The sequence below is a fragment of the Orbicella franksi genome, chromosome 2 (assembly GCF_964199315.1).
Source record: "Orbicella franksi chromosome 2, jaOrbFran1.1, whole genome shotgun sequence".
Classification (NCBI taxonomy): Eukaryota; Metazoa; Cnidaria; class Anthozoa; order Scleractinia; family Merulinidae; genus Orbicella; species Orbicella franksi.
In genome coordinates this window covers 23,535,124-23,558,974 of record NC_138146.1, presented here as the reverse complement: position 1 = coordinate 23,558,974, position 23,851 = coordinate 23,535,124, and the positions used below count along the sequence as shown (strand labels likewise).

General features: G+C 39.5%; 3 protein-coding genes and 1 long non-coding RNA gene across 4 annotated transcripts in view; 3 read left to right on the top strand and 1 right to left on the bottom strand.

Moving 5' to 3' along the window:
• Positions 1-1,363: 1,363 nt before the first annotated feature.
• LOC145471951 (uncharacterized) lies at positions 1,364-6,988 on the top strand. The gene is made up of 3 exons (XM_081454906.1): positions 1,364-1,403; positions 5,455-5,796; positions 6,400-6,988. Exons 1-3 carry the CDS (start codon positions 1,364-1,366, stop codon positions 6,771-6,773), a joined length of 756 nt encoding a protein of 251 aa, XP_081311032.1. The 3' UTR covers positions 6,774-6,988.
• Positions 6,989-8,461: 1,473 nt separating this feature from the next.
• LOC145478850 (uncharacterized) lies at positions 8,462-9,674 on the bottom strand. The gene is made up of 2 exons (XR_014048332.1): positions 9,507-9,674; positions 8,462-8,751 (listed from the first exon to the last, which is right to left on the bottom strand). It is a non-coding gene; the product is annotated as an uncharacterized LOC145478850 (long non-coding RNA).
• Positions 9,675-14,852: 5,178 nt separating this feature from the next.
• On the top strand, positions 14,853-17,648 carry LOC145478837 (matrilin-3-like). Its single transcript, XM_081457018.1, has 3 exons — positions 14,853-15,205; positions 15,612-15,998; positions 16,501-17,648. Exons 1-3 carry the CDS (start codon positions 15,076-15,078, stop codon positions 16,803-16,805), a joined length of 822 nt encoding a protein of 273 aa, XP_081313144.1. The 5' UTR covers positions 14,853-15,075; the 3' UTR covers positions 16,806-17,648.
• Positions 17,649-20,184: 2,536 nt separating this feature from the next.
• The window catches only part of LOC145478836 (uncharacterized), a 4,314-nt gene continuing 647 nt past the window's right edge, over positions 20,185-23,851 (top strand). Inside the window, exons 1-3 of the mRNA XM_081457017.1 lie at positions 20,185-20,745; positions 21,330-21,671; positions 22,660-23,851. The exon at positions 22,660-23,851 is cut by the window's right edge and continues 647 nt beyond it. Of these exons, the coding sequence (XP_081313143.1) occupies positions 20,634-20,745; positions 21,330-21,671; positions 22,660-23,045 (840 nt within the window). The 5' untranslated portion in view covers positions 20,185-20,633 and the 3' untranslated portion in view covers positions 23,046-23,851. The remainder of the gene's footprint in view (positions 20,746-21,329; positions 21,672-22,659) is intronic.

The window sequence follows — 23,851 nt, the reverse complement described above, 5'->3', positions numbered from 1 at the left end:
GCTCACCACAATAGGAAAACATACACGAAAGATTTCTAATTGTACGTACACGTAAACAGAGGTTTGCAATGAGAAATATTCTTTTGGATTTCTTTTAAATTTTCAGCACAAACTGGAAAAGCGCAAACTTGAATACGAATACGTTTGTATTGTCCGGCACAAATTCTGTTCCTAATATTTTAGTTACAAATCTAAAAAGGCTTAAAAACGGCGCTTGTAGCATTCTGAGCAATCCCTCACTGCTTTCAAAGTCCTAAAAAAACATGTATGAAGAATACATTCAAAGAAAGCAATGAGCAACAGGGAAATAACGAGATCTGCGGTCATAACGAAAAGTCAACTAAATAGGGAGCCGAGACTGTCCTTGCGACCATACTCTCGTAAGCGAGCACTCAACGATTGTGACCCATATTGTCAACACTTGAATAAAATTGTAATCTGCTTGATTAAATTTATCGCGGTATAACATTGCCAAATACTTTATTACATGAAATTTCCTCGACAAGTTTATTTCGTGATTTTATGGTGCGCATATTTCGCGACACTTAAATTCCGCGACTTTGTAAAAATTTTGTATCTTGAATCACTTAAACTTCGCGTTTTTGAGTAACACACAATTTATTTCCTTCGCAATGTTACTTTGACATGTCCTTGAATTTAGTAAACTGACTTTATCAAAGGTACAATAACGTCAAAATTAACGTCAAAATTAACAAAAACACAATGGCGGCACTATCCATGTCAACAGTAACATAATGTGAGTCACTTAATTTTCGCGTCATGTTATGTTCGCGTCCGGCTTTAATTTCGCGATTTTTTTTTCATCGCGAAATTCGCAAAATTAACGTGTCGCGAAAATTCATGTAATAAGGTCGCAGATTAAAAGTTAAAATCATTTATGGCTGGTGAAAGGGTTTCACCCTGAGACTGATGAAGAAAGCTTAAGGCTTAACCCTCTGCTGAGCTACCAGCTTCCAAAAGATTGTTTCATGGTGTTCGCTTATATGAGAGTTCAGTCTCGTAAACCACCGGCTTTAGTTAAGATCTCTGTTTGGAATTTAGTATAGAGAAAACGAAATGGGTCCGCAGAAGTCCGGAAATCCTGAGCACAGAGATATCTATCGATAACTTCGTTCCAAGCTTCATACTTAGTGGTGTGGTTGTTCTACTTCTACCGTAAAGCGTTTCAAGGTAACTTTAAACTCGTATCAACTGAGAAGGAAGATCAGTTACACGGCACGTGTGACCTGTTGTTAACTTCTTCATTCCTATAAAGTTTTAACCGTGCATCTCATCTTCCCTTCTAACTTGTTACGTTTGAGCTCGTCTTCCCTTCAACCCGCTTTCATAAATGTAGGAAAACATGAAAGAGGTTTCATTAGACGAGCACGTAAAAGGAAGAGGTTTGCGCTAGGAAATATTCTTTTGGATTTCTTTTAAATTTTCCAGCACACATCTGTTGCTTGCCATGACGGGTATTTTCTTGTTTTTCCTATTATTGCGAAAAGAAGTTAGAGAAGAGGTGAAAAGAGGCTTTCATTTAAAACATGGAGTGTGGAGTTTGAGGTCTTGTGAACGATAGCCTGAGAAATCTGAGTAATCCAAAACAACATGTCTGAAAAATGCGCTCAAGGAAACAACGATATCCAAATAATACAACTTAGTTTTTAAAGATCGCAAATAAATTTTAAATGATGTATGGCTGCAGGAAGTGTTTCTGGTAAGCCACCAGCTTCTATTGTTTCAGCTTGTGTTCGCTTAACTTGAGAGCTCATTCTCCTTAACTACCGGCTCTAGTTTATACGGCCACTTTTTGGAATTTTCGACGTGGTCGTTTCAAGGCGAAGGCCTCGACTGTAACCGAGGAAACGAAATAGGTGCGCAGAAATAGGAGCATGAAAAACTTGAGCAGAGAGATATCTATACATAAGTTCGTTCTAACCTTCATACGTAGGTGGTGTGCTTGTTCTATTTCCACCGGTGTAACGCTTGAATGTTTTGGTTTTGTTTTGCTTTTTTTTCTTCACAACTTTGACCTAGCATCAGCTGAGAAGGAAGAGTATTGTAACACGGTACGTGACACTCTGATGCCGTCACGCTCTTAAAAGTATCTTTTCTTCCTCGGCTTCTAATGGGTTATTTTAGCACCACTAAGTGCTCGTGTAACAATCGAGAACAATCGAGAGTGAAGTTAAAACAACACAGTAGAAGGAAGAAGAAATATCCCGTACTAACTGAGTTCGAGGGCCGTACTGTAAGTTGCGGACCGAGCTTTTTCCCCATCGATTTAGGACCCGCGCGCTTCGCGCTTGGGCCATAAATCGAAGGGGAAAAACGAGGATCCGTAACTCGCAGTACGGACCGAGATAATGAGGTTAGTAAGATATTTATTATGTCTCCACTGTGTGTCTGACGGGTCGGGAACGATTTCTATACACGCGGAACGGCTACGAATTTCTGACGCACCTCGAAAGCAAAACGAGTCAATTTGAAATCGATGTTAAGTGACTCTTAAGTCGTTAGTAAGTTTTAATACACAATTTCAGAAGTAAAAGAAAGTTTTAAACTTTTATTTGGTGAAAAAGTTAAGAAGACTTGGGGATAAATCACGAAACATTCTGGCAGCAAAAACAACTTTTTATCGGGCCGCACAGTAGATTACGGCCCGCTAAATTGACCAATCCCAGCGCGCGTACTAACTGAGAGATATAATAAGCTTTGTTAGGAATAAGGAAGGTAACGACAAGTCACACGTGCCGTGTAACAATGCTCCTCCTTCTCAGCTAATACAAGTTCAAGGTTACCAACAAATTGTCTGATTTTTTCTGGCAAATACCGACTTTTTTTTCAATTAGTTAAGGAAAAGAATTCAAAAGAAAATTTCTTGGCATAAAACCTCACGTGCGTGTACAAATATTATTTTGATGGAAGAGAGTCAAAGTGGAGATAAAGCAAAAGAAATTCAAAACTAAGAAGAGATTAACGATGGATTTCTTTAAGAATCGCAGGTACTCGTGATCCTTGATATAAGGTAATTGTTTTTTTACAGGAATAAAGAAGCTGACATTTCAAACGTGCATGGCGCGGCGTATCAGTGTTCTTCCTCTTCAGCTGAAACAAGTTAAAGGGTGACGTGAATGTACCAGAAATACGACAGTCACACGGAAGTTAAGCTCTTTTTAAGTAGCCTAGCCATCATAATAATTTCAAACCCACCTGAGTTTTAGGGCCGCAACATAGAAATCGAAGCTTGAAAATGTCACGATTTAGTGCATCCTTCACAGCCGTTATTTGCGTCGTTGTCATACTAGCCGGACAAAGCACAGGACTTCATCAGTGGCCACCGATCTTGTATCCCAATTTTCATGGTAACTACAAAGATTTTATTGTGTCTGCTAATGTTGCTTATGCTTGTGCCGAAGACTTATGCGCTAGTATCCCCAGTACATCTGAACTTACAACAGTATTCTGCATGACTATCGCATTATTGTGACAACAAAGGAGTCATTCCTTTAAAAACTGCTCTCAGTTTATTATTACAAATGGCTTTGGCTTGTGGCCGATATAACGCGCGCTCTGATTGGTTAATTGTCACTGAATTGTAGGGCATTATTCTCCCGTAATGCCCACGGGCCGATTACGGATTATGCAAATTAGGAAGAGCCCGGTTCTGAAAATTCAAGCGCATTGAAGCGATGAAAGCCGATTAAAATCAGTACGAGAATATCAGTAGCTAAAAGTTTAGAGATATTTCTTTAATAAAATTTATATAGATGACTTACCAGTCGGTAACCTTGGCGGGCACTAGTGAAAAACAATCAAAGTTTGCCTAGTCTTAAGTAAAGCTAAAATCGCTAAGTAAAAAACACCATCGGCAGATCTGCCATGCATCCTGAGCAGAACACCACAAAGAAACTTATAAGTTATCATCTTAGTCACAGCAATTACCGAAGTATTGAACTCCGTCAAAGTTCTCGTCAAATAGATTCCCTCGCTTTGACACAAGCAAGTGTAAATCAGCTTCCAGGATCATCAGATGTAAACAATCGGGCGGTTTCTGTCGGTAGCAGTGTTTCTGATAACTGCAGACGTTCACAAGGCTTGAAATGTTCATCCATAAATCCCAGAATGAAGAAGGCGAAGATATGTTGTCGAAAGCGAATGCGAAGATCGAGTTAAGCTTATTTTGAGCAGTGCATTCTGAAGCATTAGTATCGTCTTTCACCGAAAGACGGTTGGTTTGGACAATTTTGAAGCACTTGCTGTCTTTTCTATATGCGTTGACGTTTCGCCCCAAAAGTCGGAAAAACGTCCCCATCAACTTGTGGTACCACGATACTAAAATACGTTTTTGAGGCTGTGACAGTGACTTTTCCGTAAAGAAATGAGTGTTTTTAACGCAATACGTAATACAGTGGTGAAATTCACTGACTGTGTAGTTTTGCCCTTGGTTTGAGACGATGAATGAATCGGTAAACGCGCGCATCGCAGGATGTAAATTGACGACTTCCGCTCGAATGATTTTTCTCTTTATTGATGAGCCATATAATAAACAACTTAATAACCTCGACCGTTCGGTCGTTACGGGAAAATCTCAAACCTCGGCCTACCGTATTGACCGAGCGATAGCGAGGTCAATACGGCAAGGCCTCAGTTTGAGATTTTCCCGTAACGACCTCACTTTCGGTTATTAAGTAGTTATTAACCGAGCTGCCCTTTACATCATGTTTTGCTGAATATGTTCATAACCAAGAACATAACATCGCGAGTCATTTGTGAGAAAAAAAATTCCGCCGGCGATAACCACAGGGTAGCAGATAGAAGACCCTGAATAAGAAAAGTATAGTCATGGCAGATAAGTATGGACAAATTTCCTTTCCTTCCGAAACTTATACGCTGGTGAAGATCAGCTTTTAGAACTACAGTATTTCCAGTAAGTCTGAACTTACAACAGTGTTTTGCATGACCACACTTGTTATCGCATTATTGTGACAACAAAGGAGTGATTCCCTTATTCCTTTAAAAATTGTCCTCGGTCTATTATTATAGATTAACCGCTACCCTTTTCATTATTTTATCATGCTGAATTTCCCCGTAACCAGAAAAAAAATGAACATTTGTATCATTGACCAGCATGTGGATTAATATTTCTCGCGATAATCACAGGTTAACAGATGAAGAATATATATACACTGAAGACAAAAAAGTATAACCACGGCAGAATGGATGGAAAAATTCCCGTTCCTTCCAAAATACGGGTCCAAACATCTAGAGGCACAAGTAGCCACTCAGTATTGACCATGACGCCCTTAGTTTCCTCGGCTCTTCCCTGCATGGGATCCTTGGGCAAAGGATGCAGTCTGAACCTCGTTCCCATAAAAAGCCAGGAAAACGAGGGTTGAGGCAGTCCGTCTGTTTTACGTCTAAGTTTTTTTATTATTATTGCTCTTACAGTTAATGAGCGTATCATTGCCCGTTGGACGAATAATCTTTATTACGCTGGCAAAGTGTCATCAACTGGAAATGGGTTGATACACATTTTGTTTGACGACGGCGACAAGATCACCCACAGTGACACTGACATTTCAGCTGTCATCGCTGATACCGTGCCCCATCAAGTGGACATCGGTGACCACGTCGTGACGACTTGGAAAGGAGGCTACAAATACTACATTGGTTATGTATCTGACAAGGATTCTAACAATCGCTTCAAGGTCACCTTTGATGACAACGACGAGGATTTTTACACCACCAGCCAGTTAAGAATATTCCCGGATCATTTCTCGGCTCATGACGGTTAGTAGGAGAGTCATCCCTATCCGCGAGCTAAACTTCATTAATAGAAATCATATCTACTTGCCTTGTATCATAAATGCTGCAGTTTGAATGCATGGAATATTAATTACCATTACCGGGACTAGTTGCCGAATTGTATTCGGTTGAGGATCATTCTCCTAGGCGGCCTTTTGAGGGAGGAGGGTGTGGGTGATTTGGTAAAGTCGTGAATTATTTGTAACCCTTTCATGCACCAGAAAATGTTTTGTCTCAGTGCGTGTGTATGGATGGAATTTTTTCCCTCTTTAACATGCCTTTTTGGGCTAACTAAAGTGGGTGAATGTTTGTTTTTTTTCGGCAGTGGTTGGTGGATGAATTTTTTTATTGGTACAGGTATGTTAGCAGGATATTTTTTCTAACTCGCCCTCAAAAGTTAACTGTTGTTACTCAGGCTTTCATAACAAAAGGCCTGACGTATATCTTCTACTTTTTAAGTTCTACCCCACGCAAAATCTCTTTTTAAGGATGAATACCAAATAAAACAACAAAATGTTTTGCTAAGGCATTAATTACTTTTGCAGTTTTCATAGTCGGTTAACCTTCTCTTTTTGATCATTCCCGCAGTGGGCGCCAGAGTGTTTGCACGCTGGACAAATGGGCTTTATTATCGGGGATTTGTCACAAGTGCCTCTTCCACAACTGTGTTCATCAACTATGACGATGGCGACACCATCACTCTACAGAAGAGGGACGCAGCGGCGGTAATACTCGACAAACTTCCCTGCTACAACGACGTCCAGGCTGGTCAGCGTGTAATTGGTTTCTTGCCAGGAAAAACCAGATACTACCCGGGTGATGTGGTGTACAAAAGGAATTTCCACAGTTCTAGCTGTTACCAGAAAGCTGCATACCGTGTGTTTTTTGATAATACGTACCAGCGAGTCCAAGATTTCCACCAGATTCGTCTAATCCCACGTTCATCGAGCTTCCAGGGATAGCCACAGGCAGACAACCGTCAAGATATCAGTAGAGATAGTTTGAATCATTTATGCTTGTCAGTGAAAAAGAACAGTTGATACATTGTAGCTAAGCTTTTCACAAATGGAACCAATAGAAGTACGTCTTAAATTGTTGCTTTAGCAAGATGAACCGTTGCTTAAGCCATTCCCATAATTTGGTCAAAATTTGAATTTATGTAGAGCATGACTGATGACCCGCTATTTTTAATAAATACTCAGATACGGATACTGTATAACGTTTATAGCTTTGGATGAGCGAGCAGAAGAGGACTGATGAAATAACGATATTTCAATTTTGCACTTGCCTCGAATTGAAGCAGACCGCTCAACGAAACAGGCCCGCCTTTTAGCTTGAATCATGAAGTTGTGAAAACAAAGTGAAATTCCTGTATTTCAGACATTTCAGGACCGGTATTTCGTTGAGCAGGATGTAACCTTCAATATCCTTATATTCATTTTATTTAAAATCAGATGTGGTGACTTTCTGGCACATGCCTCAGTTCCAAGCAATGACGTCATAATGTACACGCCATGATTATTTACATGAGCATTTCTGAATAGGAAATAAGGGGTTTAGAAGCTTAATTCGCTTCTCCAAACCTCTTCACCATTCTCGAAAATTCTTCCCTCTATCCTACCTCCCGTCCAAAGAAAAAAAAAAAAAAAACTGAGCAAGTTAAACATCAACATCACAATCACATCAACTCATTTCATTCTTTTGTCTTATGAAACAATCGAAAGCGAACCGATGACTCTTCGGAGAAATTTAAATTTATCGGTTAGTCGTGAAAACGCAGCGACAGAATTACTTACCATCAGAATTACTTTTGTATGTTCTGATTCCCGTGCTTTATTATACCCTCTTTCATTGTTTGTGAGCCAGCTGGATCATGTAAGACAACTCGTGGGTGTGCCAAGAATACCCTATCCTTCAGCCCGAATAACAAATTCGATGGTTGATAGTAAATTCGACATTTTCTGTGTGAATCAGCTTCCATGAAATATGGGCATTAGTCATTATGTTTGGGCAAAATATAGTCCTTTCTTGAGTTAACTACATTAGCTCTACTACACAGCTGAAGAGGCCCTTCATGCATGCTCACTCCCGTTTGCACATACATATGCGCTAAACCGTGAAATTGTCCCTTTAACCAGAGTGTCCTTCAGTGACAAGGAAGACTCTTTTACTATTTGGTAAGGGACGGCGACCTTTAACAAGCAAAATAAAGCCGCAAAAAGCATTTACTACACATGTAACCAGTGTTGTGAAAAGTATGCAAAACAGAACAAATATTTTCTTTTTATTTAAATAAGAATCAGTTCCGGAAAAAGTAACGCAAATAGAAGACAGCCGAATTTGCTTTGCAATACGTACTTTTAAACAATCTTGTTAATCCATTTTTTTTTCTCTCTTAAACTATTAATGACAGATTCATACTCAATTACGGAGTTTATCTTCTTACCCGAATAACGAGATCAATGCATCTTCACAGAATTCTCTCCGGCTTGCACAAACCAAAGTAAACTTAATGCGGAAGTAAAATAAGAAACATTTTCGGTAGAGTACCTGAGTTAAGGTCATCAAACAGTTTTTTTGCTTCTGCCAGTCCGGCTTGGGTGTTAGTGGAGCCTCCTGGATACCATATCTTGATTATTTCGCTCGCTGCTGATGAGTATGGTAAAAACTTGAAGTTGACGGTTGCTGTGGTTTCAAAGGTAACCGCCGCGTACTTTGAGTCGTAACCGGGCTTGTTCAGTGTATCCATTAAGCGTTTAAGCGCTTCTTTTGCTTTCGAGAAGTCGCAAGGAGGAACCGACCCAGACCCATCCAAAACTATTACAGTATCAACAATGAACGTTTGTCGTTTGGTAATACCAACTGTCTACAGATCATAGCCCAGAAAGTTGGTCATGAGCTTATATGCTGTCACATTGAGGGAGGGAACAGTTTGAAAAGCTGCAATTAAAAGAAGGAAGAATTATTTTCTGACATGAAAATGACCAGGAAATCAGTTTTATCCTAAATTATGATCATTTTGTGTTCATTGTTCTGCAGAGGGAAGCATTTTTATTTATTGTTAAGTCTAAGTAGTCCTCGAGTCCTTCACACAAGCCTTCTTTGCTTCCCTGGGCTTCCTTGCCTTAAGGACTGATATTGTGTAAACATATTTATAATATGGCAAAAATGATAATAAATTACAATAAACTAAACTAAAGGTGATCGTCATCTTTCGCGCTCTCTCCTCCGCAGATGCTCAAAGGGGTTTTCTCGGGTGGGAAGTAATCCGCTGAGCAATATGAATGCAGGCGTAAAACAAATTGGAAGGTGGAAAGAGCCCTTCGCTAACAGCAGAAGTAAACCTTTGCGCTGAGCATATAACTAACCTCTTTTGTGTGTGAACTCTTTTGAACTCTTTTGTATGTACATTACCTGGTAGCCGGATATAGCATGGAATAAACAATTTGTATGTTGAATTTAAGTTTCTATGCAATAAATCATTTGATTCTCCTTGCGGCCTTAACAAATTCTATAAAACTTTTTTAAATCAAAGGTTTTATGTTTGAATCAAGATATATATACGATTTAATTAATGACATTAAGCGATGTGTTGCTGACGAGTGGCATAAGTTCTTAAAGCAATCTAAATGAGGTAACTCTTGCTACAGCCAGCTAAGAACAATCAAATGACTAATCTTTGTCAACAATCTTACCTTGATAATAAGGATCCTGTGGATCGCTAGGATAAGTTGGGATAACTGGTACTGGTGGTTCCCAGCCATGCGAAGCAGAACTTGGTCCTGTTAGGATCACAAGCAGGCACATTACGGAGGCAAAGCGCATAACAAATCCTGACATTTTCAACTCTTGATCGGTCTTGATCACTGTTCACGATTGCAAACTTAGAAAATGCGCTCATTTTATAGCATGGGAAATTAACTTCCGTGTGAAAGTTCTACTTCTGGTACAGCTTGGCAACTTTGTGCTACTTTCAGTCGAGATGGGAGAGCGTTGTTGTTTGTCTCAGCTTAGTGCTACTTTCAGTCGAGATGGAAGAGCGTTGTTGTTTGTCTCCGGATGGATAACTTAATTTCATTTAGTAAGCAGTCACGAAGACCTCAAACGCTAATTGTCTCGATGATTCCATCTTCCTTTCCAGCATGTTATGTTGGAGCTCACCCTCATTTTGACCCCCGCTCACCACAATAGGAAAACATACACGAAAGATTTCTAATTGCACGTGCGCGTAAACAGAGGTTTGCACTGAGAAATATTCTGGATTTCTTGGATTTCTTTTAAATTTTCCAGCACAAACTGGAAAAGCGCAAACTTGAATACGAATACGTTTGTATTGTCCGGCACAAATTCTGTTGTTTCCTAATACTTTAGTTACAAATCTAAAAAGGCTTAAAAACGGCGCTTGTAGCATTCTGAGCAATCCTTCACTGCTTTCAAAGTCCTAAAAAAAAATGTATGAAGAATACATTCAAAGAAAGCAATGAGCAACAGGGAAATAACGAGATCTGCGGTCATAACAAAAAGTCAACTATATGCGGAGCCGAGACTGTCCTTGCGACCACACTCTCGTAAGCGAGCACTCAACGATTGTAATTCGTATTTTCAACACTTGAATAAAATTGTAATCTGCTTGATTAAATTTATCGCGGTATAACATTGCCAAATACTTTACTACATGAAATTTCCTCGACACGTTTATTTCGCGATTTTCAGGTGCGCATATTTCGCTACACTTAAATTCTGCGATTTTGCGAAAATCTTGTATCTTGAATCACTTAAACTTCGCGTTTTTGAGTAACACACAATTTATTTCCTTCGCAATGTTACTTTGACATGTCGTTGAACTTAGTAAACTGCCTTTATCAAAGGTACAATAACGTCAAAATTAACAAAAACGCAATGGCGGCACTATCCATGTCAACAGTAACATAATGTGAGTCACTTAATTTTCGCGTCATGTTATGTTCGCGTCCGGCTTTAATTTCGCGATTTTTTTTTCATCGCGAAATTCGCAAAATTAACGTGTCGCGAAAATTCATGTAATAAGGTCGCAGATTAAAAGTTAAAATCATTTATGGCTGGTGAAAGGGTTTCACCCTGAGACTGATGAAGAAAGCTTAAGGCTTAACCCTCTGCTGAGCTACCAGCTTCCAAAAGATTGTTTCATGGTGTTCGCTTATATGAGAGTTCAGTCTCGTAAACCACCGGCTTTAGTTAAGATCTTTGTTTGGAATTTAGTATAGAGAAAACGAAATGGGTCTGCAGAGGCCTGGAAATCCTGAGCACAGAGATATCTATCGATAACTTCGTTCCAAGCTTCATACTTAGTGGTGCGGTTGTTCTACTTCTACCGTAAAGCGTTTCAAGGTAACTTTAAACTCGTATCAACTGAGAAGGAAGATCATTGTTACACGGCACGTGTGACCTGTTGTTAAATTCTTCATTCCTATAAAGTTTTAACCGTGCATCTCATCTTCCCTTCTAACCTGTTACGTTTGAGCTCGTCTTCCCTTCAACCCGCTTTCATAAATGTGGGAAAACATGAAAGAGGTTTCATTAGACGAGCACGTAAAAGGAAGAAGTTTGCGCTAGGAAATATTCTTTTCGATTTCTCTTAAATTTTCCAGCACACATCTGTTGCTTGCCATGACGGGTATTTTCTTGTTTTTCCTATTGTTGCGAAAAGAAGTTAGAGAAGAGGTGAAAAGAGGCTTTCATTTAAAACATGGAGTGTGGAGTTTGAGGTCTTGTGAACGGTAGCCTGAGAAATCTGAGTAATCTAAAACAACATGTCTGAAAAATGCGCTCAAGGAAACAACGATATCCAAATAATATAACTTCGTTTTTAATGATCGCAAATAAATTTTAAATGATGTATGGCTGCAGGAAGTGTTTCTGGTAAGCGACCAGCTTCTATTGTTTCAGCTTGTGTTCGCTTAATTTTGAGAGCTCATTCTCCTTAACTACCGGCTCTAGTTTATACGGCCACTTTTTGGAATTTTCGACGTGGTCGTTTCAAGGCGAAGGCCTCGACTGTAACCGAGGAAACGAAATAGGTGCGCAGAAATAGCAGCCTGAAAAAACTGAGCAGAGAGATATCTATACATAAGTTCGTTCTAACCTTCATACGTAGGTGGTGTGCTTGTTCTATTTCCACCGGTGCAACGCTTGAATGTTTTTTTTCTTCACAACTTTGACCTAGTATCAGCTGAGAAGGAAGAGTATTGTTATACAGCACGTGTCACTCTGATGCCGTCACACTCTTAAAAAGTATCTCTTCTTCCTCGGCTTCTAATGCGTTATTTTAGCTCCACTTTGACCCCCTGATCAAGAATAGATATCTCGATCATTGTACATAATCGACTCGCACTGTGAGTTTCTGAGAGGAAATATACCTATTTTCTGCAATGACAGATATTTTACGTTTTTCCAATTGCTAAGAAAAGGAGTTAAAGCATAGGTGAAAAGAGGTTGGCATTATAAGAGAATGTTGTTCGGCATTGAGTGTAAGCTTATTGTGTACTGCCGGCAGTAATCCCCGTGATCCCAAAATCCTAAAACACGCAACACATTGGAAGAATGCACAAAAAGGAAGAAACGAGCAACAAGGAAATAGATGAGTTACAGAATTCCTAACTACGTAATCATTTACAGAAAACGAGATGCGTATACAAAAAAGACGCCTGGTAAAATTGAAGCATTACTATCCGCCATAGCCGACAGTACTTTTTTGTTTCACTAGAAAAACTAATTAAGAAACCATTTTTCAACAGACCTTTCATCTTTTGTGTCTTCTAAAGTGTCGTTTTATGATTTTGGGATCATGGAGATTACTGCAGTGTACAATGAGCACAGACTCAATGCCAATCAAAATTATTTTTCTTTTCACCATTGCTTTGACAAAGAGAGGTCGTAACTAAAACCCTTTTGAACGAGAATGAGCTCTCACGAGCGAAGACAATGAAACACTATATTGATCGCTTACCAGAGTTTTTTGCCTGCGTAGCAAGCGTTCCCGTACGAGGCGAACGAAATTCGGGCCGCGCGAAGGAGTTTTTCGCATCATTTTTCGCGCGGCCCGAATACGAGAAACTCCTTCGCGCGGCCCGAATTTCGTTCGCCTCGTACGGGAACGCTTCAGTACGCAGGCTAAAGAGTTTTAAACTTAGAGCTTCCTTCCTCAGCCTCACGCTGAAATTCTTTCTCCAGCCTTAAATCGTTTTAAACTATTACTTTGCCATCTTTAAAAATGACTATATCCTTGCTGCCGGTTGTTCTCTTGGAGCGCATTCTTCAGACATGTTTTAACGGTTCACAATGACCTCTAAACGCCAACCAAACAGAGATATCTTTAATGAAAGCATTATTTTTCTCTCTTCTGTAACTTTTCATAACAACAGAAAAAACAACAAATATCCATCACAGAAACAGAGTCTGTGATGGAAAATACAAAGTAAATTGAAAATAGTATTTCCTAGCGCAAAGCTCTGTTGCGTCCTCTTGCAACGAGATCGAGGTCTTTCACATTTTCCTATTTTGATGACAGAGGGTCAAGAAAGGCGAGCTTAGAGATATCAAGTTGGAAAGGAAGATGAAATCACTGGGACGATTGGCGTTTCAGTTCAAGTACAATATTTTTAGGCATGAAGAAGTTAACAATAAGTCAGATGTGTCTGGTAACGTTGGGCCTCTTGGCTGATACAAGTTGAAACTTGCAAACAATATATTATCAAACTTTTACCGTAGAAACAGTTCTGTTTGGCATGGCGTTTACACCTACATGACGTACACTATATTTGATACCGCAGGTTAAACCTTAAGGCAGCTAGAATAGCTGATGTGGACCTGCTATTATCAAAACAAAAATATATATATATATTTATACAAGTTTACAATTACAACATGAAATAGATAAATAGATAAATAAAATCACAAGTATTCCATGGATAAGACTGTGATAAAAACTAAATTTAAAATTTTCTGTAATGCTCATTTTTGTTTAGATGTTCTCAGAGCCCTTTCAAAAGCCTCGACTGCTCGGAAAGTCGTAAGCTACTTGATCTAAACAGTTCTCTAAATAAAGCACTTTCTCTACCTAATCTAAATTTTTTTGAACCTTTTTAGGTGCTACTATCAATGTTCCTCTGCGTCGTCGTGACACCGCAATTTCAAAGTCAATTTTAAGGTTTGAGGCCAGTGTCAGCCGTTTGAATCTGCCGGTCCGGTTTAATCCTTCACTGGTTTCAAAATCCTAAAGAAACACGTCTGAAGAATGGACTCAAAGAAAACAAAGAGAAATAAGAAATCAGAACGAGATCGTCACAACGGAAAATCAACTAAATGGGGCCGATGCTGGCAACCATTCGTTAACCGACCATTCAAAGATGCTGATTTGTATTTGTCAACACTGGAATGAAAATATACAGGACTTGATTAAATATATCATGAACATTGCCAAATAATATATATTCGTCTCAAAGATCGCAAATTAAAAGTTTAAAAGAATTTATTGCTGATGAAAGAGTTTCACCCTGAGACTGAGGAAGAACGCTTTAAGCTAAAAGCTTTGGTTATAGCGACCAGCTTCTATTGTTTCAGCTTGTGTTCGCTTCATGGGAGCTCATTCTTGTAAACCACTAGTTCTAGTTTTCGAGGAAAACTAAATGAAATTTTCGAGGTGGTCGTTTGCGAAAGCTTCGACTGTAATAGAGAAAACGAATCGGTGCACAGAAATAGGAGCATGGGAAACCTGAGCAGAGAGATACATAACTTCATTCTACCCTTTATACTTTATAGTGGCTTAGTTATGTGATTATGCTATTTTCTTAATGAAAGTCTCTTTTCAGCTCTTCTGTAACTTCTGATCATAGCAACAGAAAAAAATAAAATATATCCGTCGTAGCACCCAACAGAGTTTCTACCGGAAAGTACAAAAGAAATTCAAAAGAATATTTCCTAACGCAAACTTCTGTTACGTGCTCGTGTAATGAGAAATACCTTTCATGTTTTCCGATTTTGATGAAAGAGGGGTCAAGGGAAGGCGAGCTCAAACCATGATAATAAGTTAGAAAGGAAGACGAAATCATTTTGACTATTGTCCATAGTGGTGCACAAATAACAAAGCTCTTCCTTCTCAGCTGAAAGTTGCACTATGCGGCCAGGCTGTACCAAAAGTTAATTTCCCTCGCTATAAAATGAGCGCATTTTCTAATGATTTCAAACCCAGAAAGTTTACAGTAGAGAACAGTCAGTCAAGACTTGAAGATGTCTGGATTTTTTATCCACTTTGCGTCCGTGATGTGCTTGCTTGTGATCCTAACAGGACCAAGTTCTGCTTGGCATGAATGGGTATCACCAACTTACCCAAGCGATTCGAACGATGCTTTTTATCAGGGTAAGACTAACAGTAAGCAAAGATATGAGAGTGCCTTGACACCTTGAATAATTATCTCATTAGCTGACATTCAACTCCTTTCTATTCATCAGTAGAATCATTGTTCTCGGCGTAAGGAGATTAGAGGATTGTGACTACTTAGAAACTTACTTACATTGAAATTGTTTATTCCATGAAAGTCCATCCGGCTCGTCAGTAAAGTAATACTCAGCATCATTCAAAAGAGGTCTGTTCCATTCTGAGCTCAAAAGGTCATCCTCAATGCTACCATCGGCACGACAATTTATCTAAATATAATATAGATACATATATCTTTTCAAAACACAAAATGATCATAATTTAGGATAAAACTGATATCCTGGTCGTTTTCATGCCAGAGAATGATCCTTCCTTCTTTAAATTGCAGCTTTTCAAACTGTTCCCTCCCTCAATGTGACCGCATATCAGCTCATGACCAACTTTCTGGGCTATCCGCATCAGCGTGGTGTTACCAAACGACAAACGTTCATTGTTGATACTGTAATAGTTTTGGATGGGTCTGGGTCGGTTCCTCGTTGCGACTTCTCGAAAGCAAAAGAAGCACTTAAACACTTAATGGATACACTGCACAAACCCGGGTACGACTCAAAGTACGCGGCGGTTACCTTTTCATCCACAGCAACCGTCAACTTCAAGTTTTTGCCATACTCATCAGCAGCGAGCGAAATAACTACGATATCTTATTCAGGAGGCTCCACCAACACCCAAGCCGGACTGGCAGAAGCAAAGAAACTGTTTGCCGACCCTAGCTCAGGTACTCTTCCTATAATGTTTCTTATTTTACTTCTGCATTAGCTTTATTTTAGTTTGTACAAACCGAAGAGGACATTTCTGAAAACGCCTTCAACTCGAGCTATTCGGGTCAGAAGATCAATTCCGTAAATAAACCTTCTTCAGGTTTTCGGGAAGGTTTCCGCTTTAGTTTTATTTTGGTTTGTACAAACCGAGAAGAATTCTCTAAAAATGCGTTGACCTAGTTATTCGGGTCAGAAAAGAAATTCCGTCACTATGAACTTGATTTGTCATTAATAGTTTAAGAGAAAGAAAATAATAACTGGATTTAAAGTACGTAGCACAATGCAAAGTCGGCTGTCTTCAATTTGCGTTACTCTTTTCGGAACTGATTTAAATAACTTTTCAGACTGAAAAAGTGAGCGAGTAACAGCGAAAGGAAACTATTTGTTCCGCTTTGCATTGCTTCACAACACAGGTTACATGTGTAGTAATCGCTTTTTGTTTAATTTCTCTTGTCAAAGGTCGCCGTCCATTCCCAGATAGTAAATGGGTCTTCCTTGTCACTGATGGTAGATCAAACGTAGATGCTCACTTGACCATACCGAATGCCAATGCACTGAAAGCGAGTGGTGCGAAAATCTTTGTGGTTGCTGTTGGAGATACTATTTCCGGAATAGACGAACTCGTGAAGGTTGCCTCCAATCCCTTTAGAGATCTGTTGAGAGTTAAAGATTTTTCGGGATTCTGGAATCTTATCCAGTTGACTGTGAAGATGGTTTCTCCGGGGAAATACCAATTCGTCAACTATAACCCTCCCTGCAATTAACTAGAGCAAAAGCTTCTCAAGTTTTTAAAATATAGTTCAGAGGTCTGAACAGTTTATTTGCTAAGCCGGTGCAAGAGACCATGATCTACCTCATTTTCTCTTGGCCGGTATAAGCTGAGAACAGCAGGGGGTGCACCTTTACAATCTGTGTTGGAACTTTTCAGTGGATTGTATATGCAAACGCTTCTCTTGCTGTTCAAAACTGATGAAGGCTCCATATGGAGATTAGTATTCTATAAACCACAGGGGTAGGAGCTTTTAGGCAAATAGGTGGTAAAAATATAAAAATATTTGAAACTTTGAATAAATAAATGATTTTTTGTGTGTGTTGTTTAATAAAAGTCTTAAAAACACATCAAATAAGATGATGCTTTATTTTTATGTCTAATGATTCGTTTGTAAATCTGGCACGTCACTAATCAAAGTTTATTGGTGTGTATGTTATAAACACAAGCTAGATTCGTTAACTGAACGCTAGACGTTAAAGTGAAGCGCTCGAAAACTCGTTGTGAGATTACTCCTCATGTGAAACGCAAGTTATATCCTATACGATATTATGTTTCTCGTACATGAGAAATGTTCAAAAATGTTTATTTTGCGTCAATCGTAGGCCGTAAATTTCAAATCGTCCGCCATCTTGGACCTGGAAACCTTTCACTAAAAATGTCAGAAAATCGCCCAAACTAATTCGAAAACACATATCGCGTTTATAATTAATTGTAATATGTTTGAAAGAACATCTCATGAAACCACAAAAGTTCAGAAAACTTCGCTTAAAAGTCAACCGAATTTTGTTCCACCACCCTTTGAAAACAAGCTAAAGAAACGCTGCTATAGAAACATCAAGTTGTGTAACGAAACAATTGATAATACGTGGACCACATGGCCCGGAAAATCTACTTACTACAGCTAATACCGTAATCACCCCATTTAGCGACCGGGCGCTAATTTACTTCTGGTAGCTCGCCAGGTCTTTCATTGTTTTTTCTATAACAAAAAGATATAAATCTTTAATTGTGACAAGAGAACAACGTAGGATGCAAACATCCTGCAAGTGCCTTTCATCAGCGTTGGTAACTCAGCCTTCTTAATTAATTTTGAATAACTTGCATGCTTCAGTCTGTGCTCACCACTCTCGGTCCTCTTTATTAAAGTCTTGCTTGTTCTCGCACATCACTAGATCAACAAAAATGTCCAACTAAATGGCAATACTTGTACGTAAGGTACGGTGTGACTAGCTTAGCCTTCGTTTTTTAAAGGAATTGAGTCTCATGAGAACGCCGATCCTTTAAACTGCCTTCTTACAAATTGAGCTTATGTGATCAATGAAGTTACAATTGATATCTTTTGTAACACCTAAGAGCTTGAGATTTTGTGTTGCTTTAATTTCCTCATTGTTCGCACAAGTTATATGCACCGCACACCATCGCAGTTTGTTTCTCAAGACCTCTTTGAAGAGCCAGAAGGCTTATTTTTAAAGACATGCACCAATTACAAATGATGCCAACATTTTCGTACAACTTTCCTCAGTACAACTCAGATATAAAAAATTACGGAAATTGGAACGTGTTTCCAGTACGTAAATACATTTGTGTCCCATATTCTCAGTTACTTTTCATTTGATGAACATTTGTCAACCTGGCTTTGAACAGACGTAAAGTACAAAGTGAAAAACAAGATTAAAGGTCTATTGAAAAAAAGGTTCTTTAATTAGTTTTTACTTTATTATAGTACTAAGTGAATCTGTTAGGAATGAAGAAGTTAATAGCAAGTCACACGTGCCGTGCAACAATACTCTTCGTTCTCAGCTGATAGGAGTTCAAAGTTACCTGTCAAGCTCTACGGTAGAAATAGAGCAGAAACTACTAACACCCAAGTATAGATATCTCTGTTCTCAGTTTTGCCATGCTTCTATTTCTATGCACGTATTTCGCTTTTTTTCTATTAAAGTGGAAGGTCTCCCAAGCGATCACCTAAGGAATTAAAAAAGCTGGTGTGGTTTGCGAGAATAAGCTATCGCAAGCAATTGCAACCACAAGCTGAAACAATAGAAACTGGTCGCTTACCAGCTTTTCAGGTCATGAAACTTGAAGAAACTTGGAAAACTTGTGAGAAAACGAGACATTGACAGCTTGGTGTGTTTTTTTCGGAAACAAAAAGGGGAGTAGCTTATTAAGCACGTGTTTCCAGTTGATCCATTCTTTCCTCATTTGTCAGTTAATTTTCAATTTATGTACATGAGACAACCCCACCTTTGAACTGAAAATAGAGCAAGTAAGATTAATAGCAACAAAAAAAAGAGCAAGTTAAATAAATAGCAACGAAAAAACGAACAGATGAAAGGTCTATGGAAAAAGCTTTCCTAGACCTTTGGTAGTTTTGTAATGTAGCCCACCCTTTAACTTGGACATCCGACGGGGCAGGAAGAGGGGTAGGGGGTGGATGTACACAGGCTATTTCTTCTTTCGCCTGAGGAGATACCGTTGACACATTCCTTCGAAATAATTCTTCAATTTTTACCAGGCGTCTATTCTTTGTACGCGTTTCGTTTTCTGTATCACGTTTGTTGTTATTATTCCCCCTGTTGTGCATACCTCAAATTTGTTTTTCAGGGTCTCGGGACTATGGGGATGACTGCAGTACACATTGAGCGCACACTCAATAACAAACAAAACATCTTCTAATGCCAGCCTCTTTTTACCATCTTTTCGGTAGGTGCTCGTGTAACAATCGAGAACAATCGAGAACAATCGAGAGTGGAGTTAAAACAACACATTAGAAGGGAGAAGAAATATCCCGTACTAACCGAGTTCGAGGGCCGTACTGTAAGTTGCGGACCGAGCTTTTTCCCCATCGATTTAGGACCCGCGCGCATCGCGCTTGGGCCATAAATCGTAGGGGAAAAACGAGGATCCGTAACTCACAGTACGGACCAAGAAAACGAGGTTAGTAAGATATTTATTATGTCTCCACCGTGTGTCTGACGGGTCGGGAACGATTTCTATTCACGCGGAACGGCTACGAATTTCCGACGCACCTCGAAAGCAAAACGAGTCAATTTGAAATCGATGTTAAGTGACTCTTAAGTCGTTAGTAAGTTTTAATACACAATTTCAGAAGTAAAAGAGAGTTTTAAACTTTTATTTACTGAAAAAGTTTAGAAGACTTGGCGATAAATCACGAAACATTATGGCAACAAAAACAGCTTTTTATCGAGCCGCACAGTAGGTTGCGGCCCGCTAAATTGACCAATCGCAGCGCGCGTTCTAACTGAGATATATTCTCAGGAATGAAGAAGGTAACGACAGTTCACACGTGCCGTGTAACAATGCTCCTCCTTCTCAGCTAATACAAGTTCAAGGTTACCAACAAATTGTCTGATTTTTTTCTGACAAATACTGGCGTTTTTTTTTCAATTAGTTAAGGAAAAGAATTCAACAGCAAATTTCTTGGCATAAAACCTCACGTGTGGGCACAAATATTATTTTGATGGAAGAGAGTCAAAGTGGAGATAAAGCAAAAGAAATTCAAAACTAAGAAGAGATTAACGATGGAGTTCTTTAAGAATCGCAGGTACTCGTGATCCTTGATATAAGCTAATTGTTTTTTGACAGGAATAAAGAAGCTGACAACATTTCAAACGCGCATGGAGCGGTGTATCAGTGTTCTTCCTTCTGAGCTGAAACAAGTTAAAGGGTGACATGATCGAATGTACCAGAAATACAACAGTCACACGGAAGTTAAGCTCTCTTTAAGTAGCCTAGCCATCACAATAATTTCAAATCCACCTGAGTTTTAGGGCCGCAACGTAGTAATCGAAGCTTGAAAATGTCACGATTTGGTGCATCCTTCGCAGCCGTTATTTGCGTCGTTGTTATCCTAGCCGGACAAAGCACAGGACTTCATCAGTGGCGACCGATCTTGTATCCTAATTTTCGAGGTAACTACAAAGATTTTATTGCGTCTGCTAAATGTTGCTTATGCTTGTACCGGAGACTTATGCGCTAGTATCCCCAGTACATCTGAACTTACAACAGTATTCTGCACGACTACCGTTGCTACTGCATTGTTGTGACAACAAAGGAGTCATTCCTTTAAAAACTGCTCTCAGTTTATTATTACAAATTAACCGAGCTGCCCTTTGCATCCTGTTTTGTTGAATATGTTCATAACCAAGAACATAACATCGCGAGTCATTTGTATCAATGAGTGATGTGGGAAAAAAATTCCGGCGGCGATAAACACAGGTTAGCAGATAGAAGACCCTGTATAAAGAAAAGTATAGTCATGGCAGATTGGATGGAAAAATTTCCTTTCCTTCCGAAACACGAAGTTCAAACATCTAGAGATATAAGTGAGCGCTCAGTACTGACCATAACGCTCTGTCTCTTCTCTTCCCTGTACGGGATCCTTCAGGCAAAGGAGACAGTCCTAACCTCGTTCCCATAAAAGGCCATGGAAACGAGGTTGAAGCAGTCCATCTGTTTTACGTCTGAGTTTTTCTTTTTATTATTGTTCTTACAGTTAATGATCGAATCATAGCCCGTCGGACGAATAATCTTTATTATGCTGGCAAAGTGTCATCAACTGCAAATGGGTTGATACGCATTTTGTTTGACGACGGTAACACGATCACCCACAGTGACACCGACATTTCAGCTGTAATTGCTGATACAGTGCCCAATCAAGTGGACATCGGTGACCATGTCGTGACGACTTGGACAGGAGGCCGCCAATACTACTTTGGTTATGTATGTGACAAGGATTCTAACAACCGCTGGAAAGTCACTTTTGATGACAACTACGAGGATTTTTACACCACCAGCCAGTTAAGAATATTCCCGGATCATTTCTCGGCTCATGACGGTTAGTAAGAGACTCGTTTCTCCCCGAGAGCTAAATTTTATCAACAGCAGTCTTATCTACTTGCGTTTTATTATAAATGCTGTAGTTTGATTTGGGAATTCTCTCTAGGGGGGGGGGGGGACTTCCATAAAAAAAGGACGGGGGTGCTCGACGTACCTTTAAGGGTCTAAAAAAACTGTTTTGGTACCTCGAGTCGTTAGTGTGCCTCAAAACTGAGGTCAACAGCGGGCGCTTTTGCCTTACCATTTACGATATTGCTGTTTTAGAATTGGTACCTCTTAGTTCAAGCCATGGCCCACAAAACAGGATCACGGTACCTCTTAGGGGTTCTTTTCAAAATTTCCGTGAGCGTCCCCGCCCTTTATATATGGAAGCCCCCTCGGGGATTTCCATTGTTTGACGCCAATTTCCATATTGTATTCAGTGGTGGACTATTTCACTTCTGAGAGAGAGGGGTGGTGATTTGGTATAGCCATTTTTTTTAACCCTTTCATGCACTAGCAATTTTTTGTCTTAGTGCGTGTGTATGCATGATATTTTTATCCGTGTAACATGCTTTTTTGGCTCCCTAAACGTGGGTTGTTTTTTTTTCGCTAGTGGTCGTGTGCATGAATTTTTTGGTGCGGTATCCTTGAGAGTATTTTTTTTTAAAATGAAGGTTTGCCAACCACGAGGTTCAAATAAAGTTTTTTGATTCTGGCTAGATTTCTATTCGACTGGAATGGCGATTGTACTGAAAGCTCACTTATGTATAAAATCACACCCAACTCAAAAGTCATGGTCCACCCCTTACAACAAATGTTACTTAGGCTTTCAAAAAAAAGGCATCACGTACATTTTCCCATTTTTTCAATGGTACTCCACGCAAAATCTCGTTTTTTGAAGGATAAATGCCAAATAAAACATCAAAGTGTTTTGTAAGGCATTAACCAGTTGATTTTGCAAGTACCATAGTCGGTTAATATTCTCGTTTTGTTTATTCCCGCAGTGGGCGCCAGAGTATTTGCCCGCCGGACAGATGGTCTTTATTATCGAGGATTTGTCACAAGCGCCTCTTCCACAACTGTGTTCATCAACTATGACGATGGCGACACCACCACTCTACAGAAGAAGGACGCAGCAGCGGTAATACTCGACAAACTTCCCTGCTACAAAGACGTCCAGGCTGGTCAGCGTGTAATTGGTTTCTTGCCAGGAAAAACCAGATACTACCCAGGTGATGTAGTGTACAAAAGGAATGTCTGCAGTTCTAGTTGTTACCAGAAAGCTGTATACCGTGTGTTGTTTGATGACCATGATGATGATACGGATCAGCGAGTGCAAGATTTCCACCAGATTCGTCTAATCCCGTGTTCATCAAGCTTCCAGGGATAGCCACGTGCAGTCAACAGTCAACATATCAGTAGAAATAGTTTGAATTTTATATGCTTGTCAGTGAAAAAGAACAGTCGATATGTTGTAGCTAAGCTTTTCACAGATGGAAATATTAGAAGTATGTCCTAAATTGTTGCTTCGCCAAGATGAACCGCTGCTAAGTCGTACCCAAGGGATAATTTAGTTGAAATTTGAGCTAAACTAGTTTAGGTAGAGCACGAGTAACGGCCCGCTTCGTTTAATAAATGCTTCAAAAAGGGTGTTGCATTTCTGGCTCTGTAATTGGCTTATTGCTGTCCGCAGCCGTTGACTCCGAACCCCCTTTGATCAAATGTAGGAAATGGGCCGTTGGTGTGTTTGACAATGTTCTTCCTCGCAAAATAATTCTTACGACGTCTACCAAGTAATACTCAAAGTTTTACGCAAAGCACTTGATGGTATCACGTTTACGGCTTTGGATGAGCGAACAAAAGAGGAAGATTTAATTTTGCATTTGCCACGAATTGAAGCGTACCACTTAACGAAATAGGCCAGGCTTTTACCTATGAAAGCCGGGCAAATTTGAATCATGAAACCGTGAAAAGAAAGTGAAATTTTTGTATTTCAAGTGTTTCGGGACTGTATTTCGTTGTGCAGGATTTAAACTTCAATTTCAGTTTATTTAGAATCACACGTGGTGACTTTCTGACACATGCCCCATATCCAAGCAATGACGTCATAATTTGCATGTCATAATTATCTACAGGGGCATTTCTGAATAGGAAATAAGGGGATGGGAGCCTTTCTTTTCTCCCAACCTCTACTCC

What these genes read in the sequence shown, in the direction of transcription:
- LOC145471951 (XM_081454906.1), top strand. Translation starts at nt 1,364, where the DNA reads ATGAAAGAGGTTTCATTAGACGAGCACGTAAAAGGAAGAG. An exon ending in CGAGCACGTAAAAGGAAGAG is followed by an intron (nt 1,404 to 5,454) that starts GTTTGCGCTAGG and finishes TTGCTCTTACAG; the next exon opens with TTAATGAGCGTATCATTGCC. An exon ending in TCATTTCTCGGCTCATGACG is followed by an intron (nt 5,797 to 6,399) that starts GTTAGTAGGAGA and finishes TCATTCCCGCAG; the next exon opens with TGGGCGCCAGAGTGTTTGCA.
- LOC145478837 (XM_081457018.1), top strand. Translation starts at nt 15,076, where the DNA reads ATGTCTGGATTTTTTATCCACTTTGCGTCCGTGATGTGCTTGCTTGTG. An exon ending in GAACGATGCTTTTTATCAGG is followed by an intron (nt 15,206 to 15,611) that starts GTAAGACTAACA and finishes TTTAAATTGCAG; the next exon opens with CTTTTCAAACTGTTCCCTCC. An exon ending in GTTTGCCGACCCTAGCTCAG is followed by an intron (nt 15,999 to 16,500) that starts GTACTCTTCCTA and finishes CTCTTGTCAAAG; the next exon opens with GTCGCCGTCCATTCCCAGAT.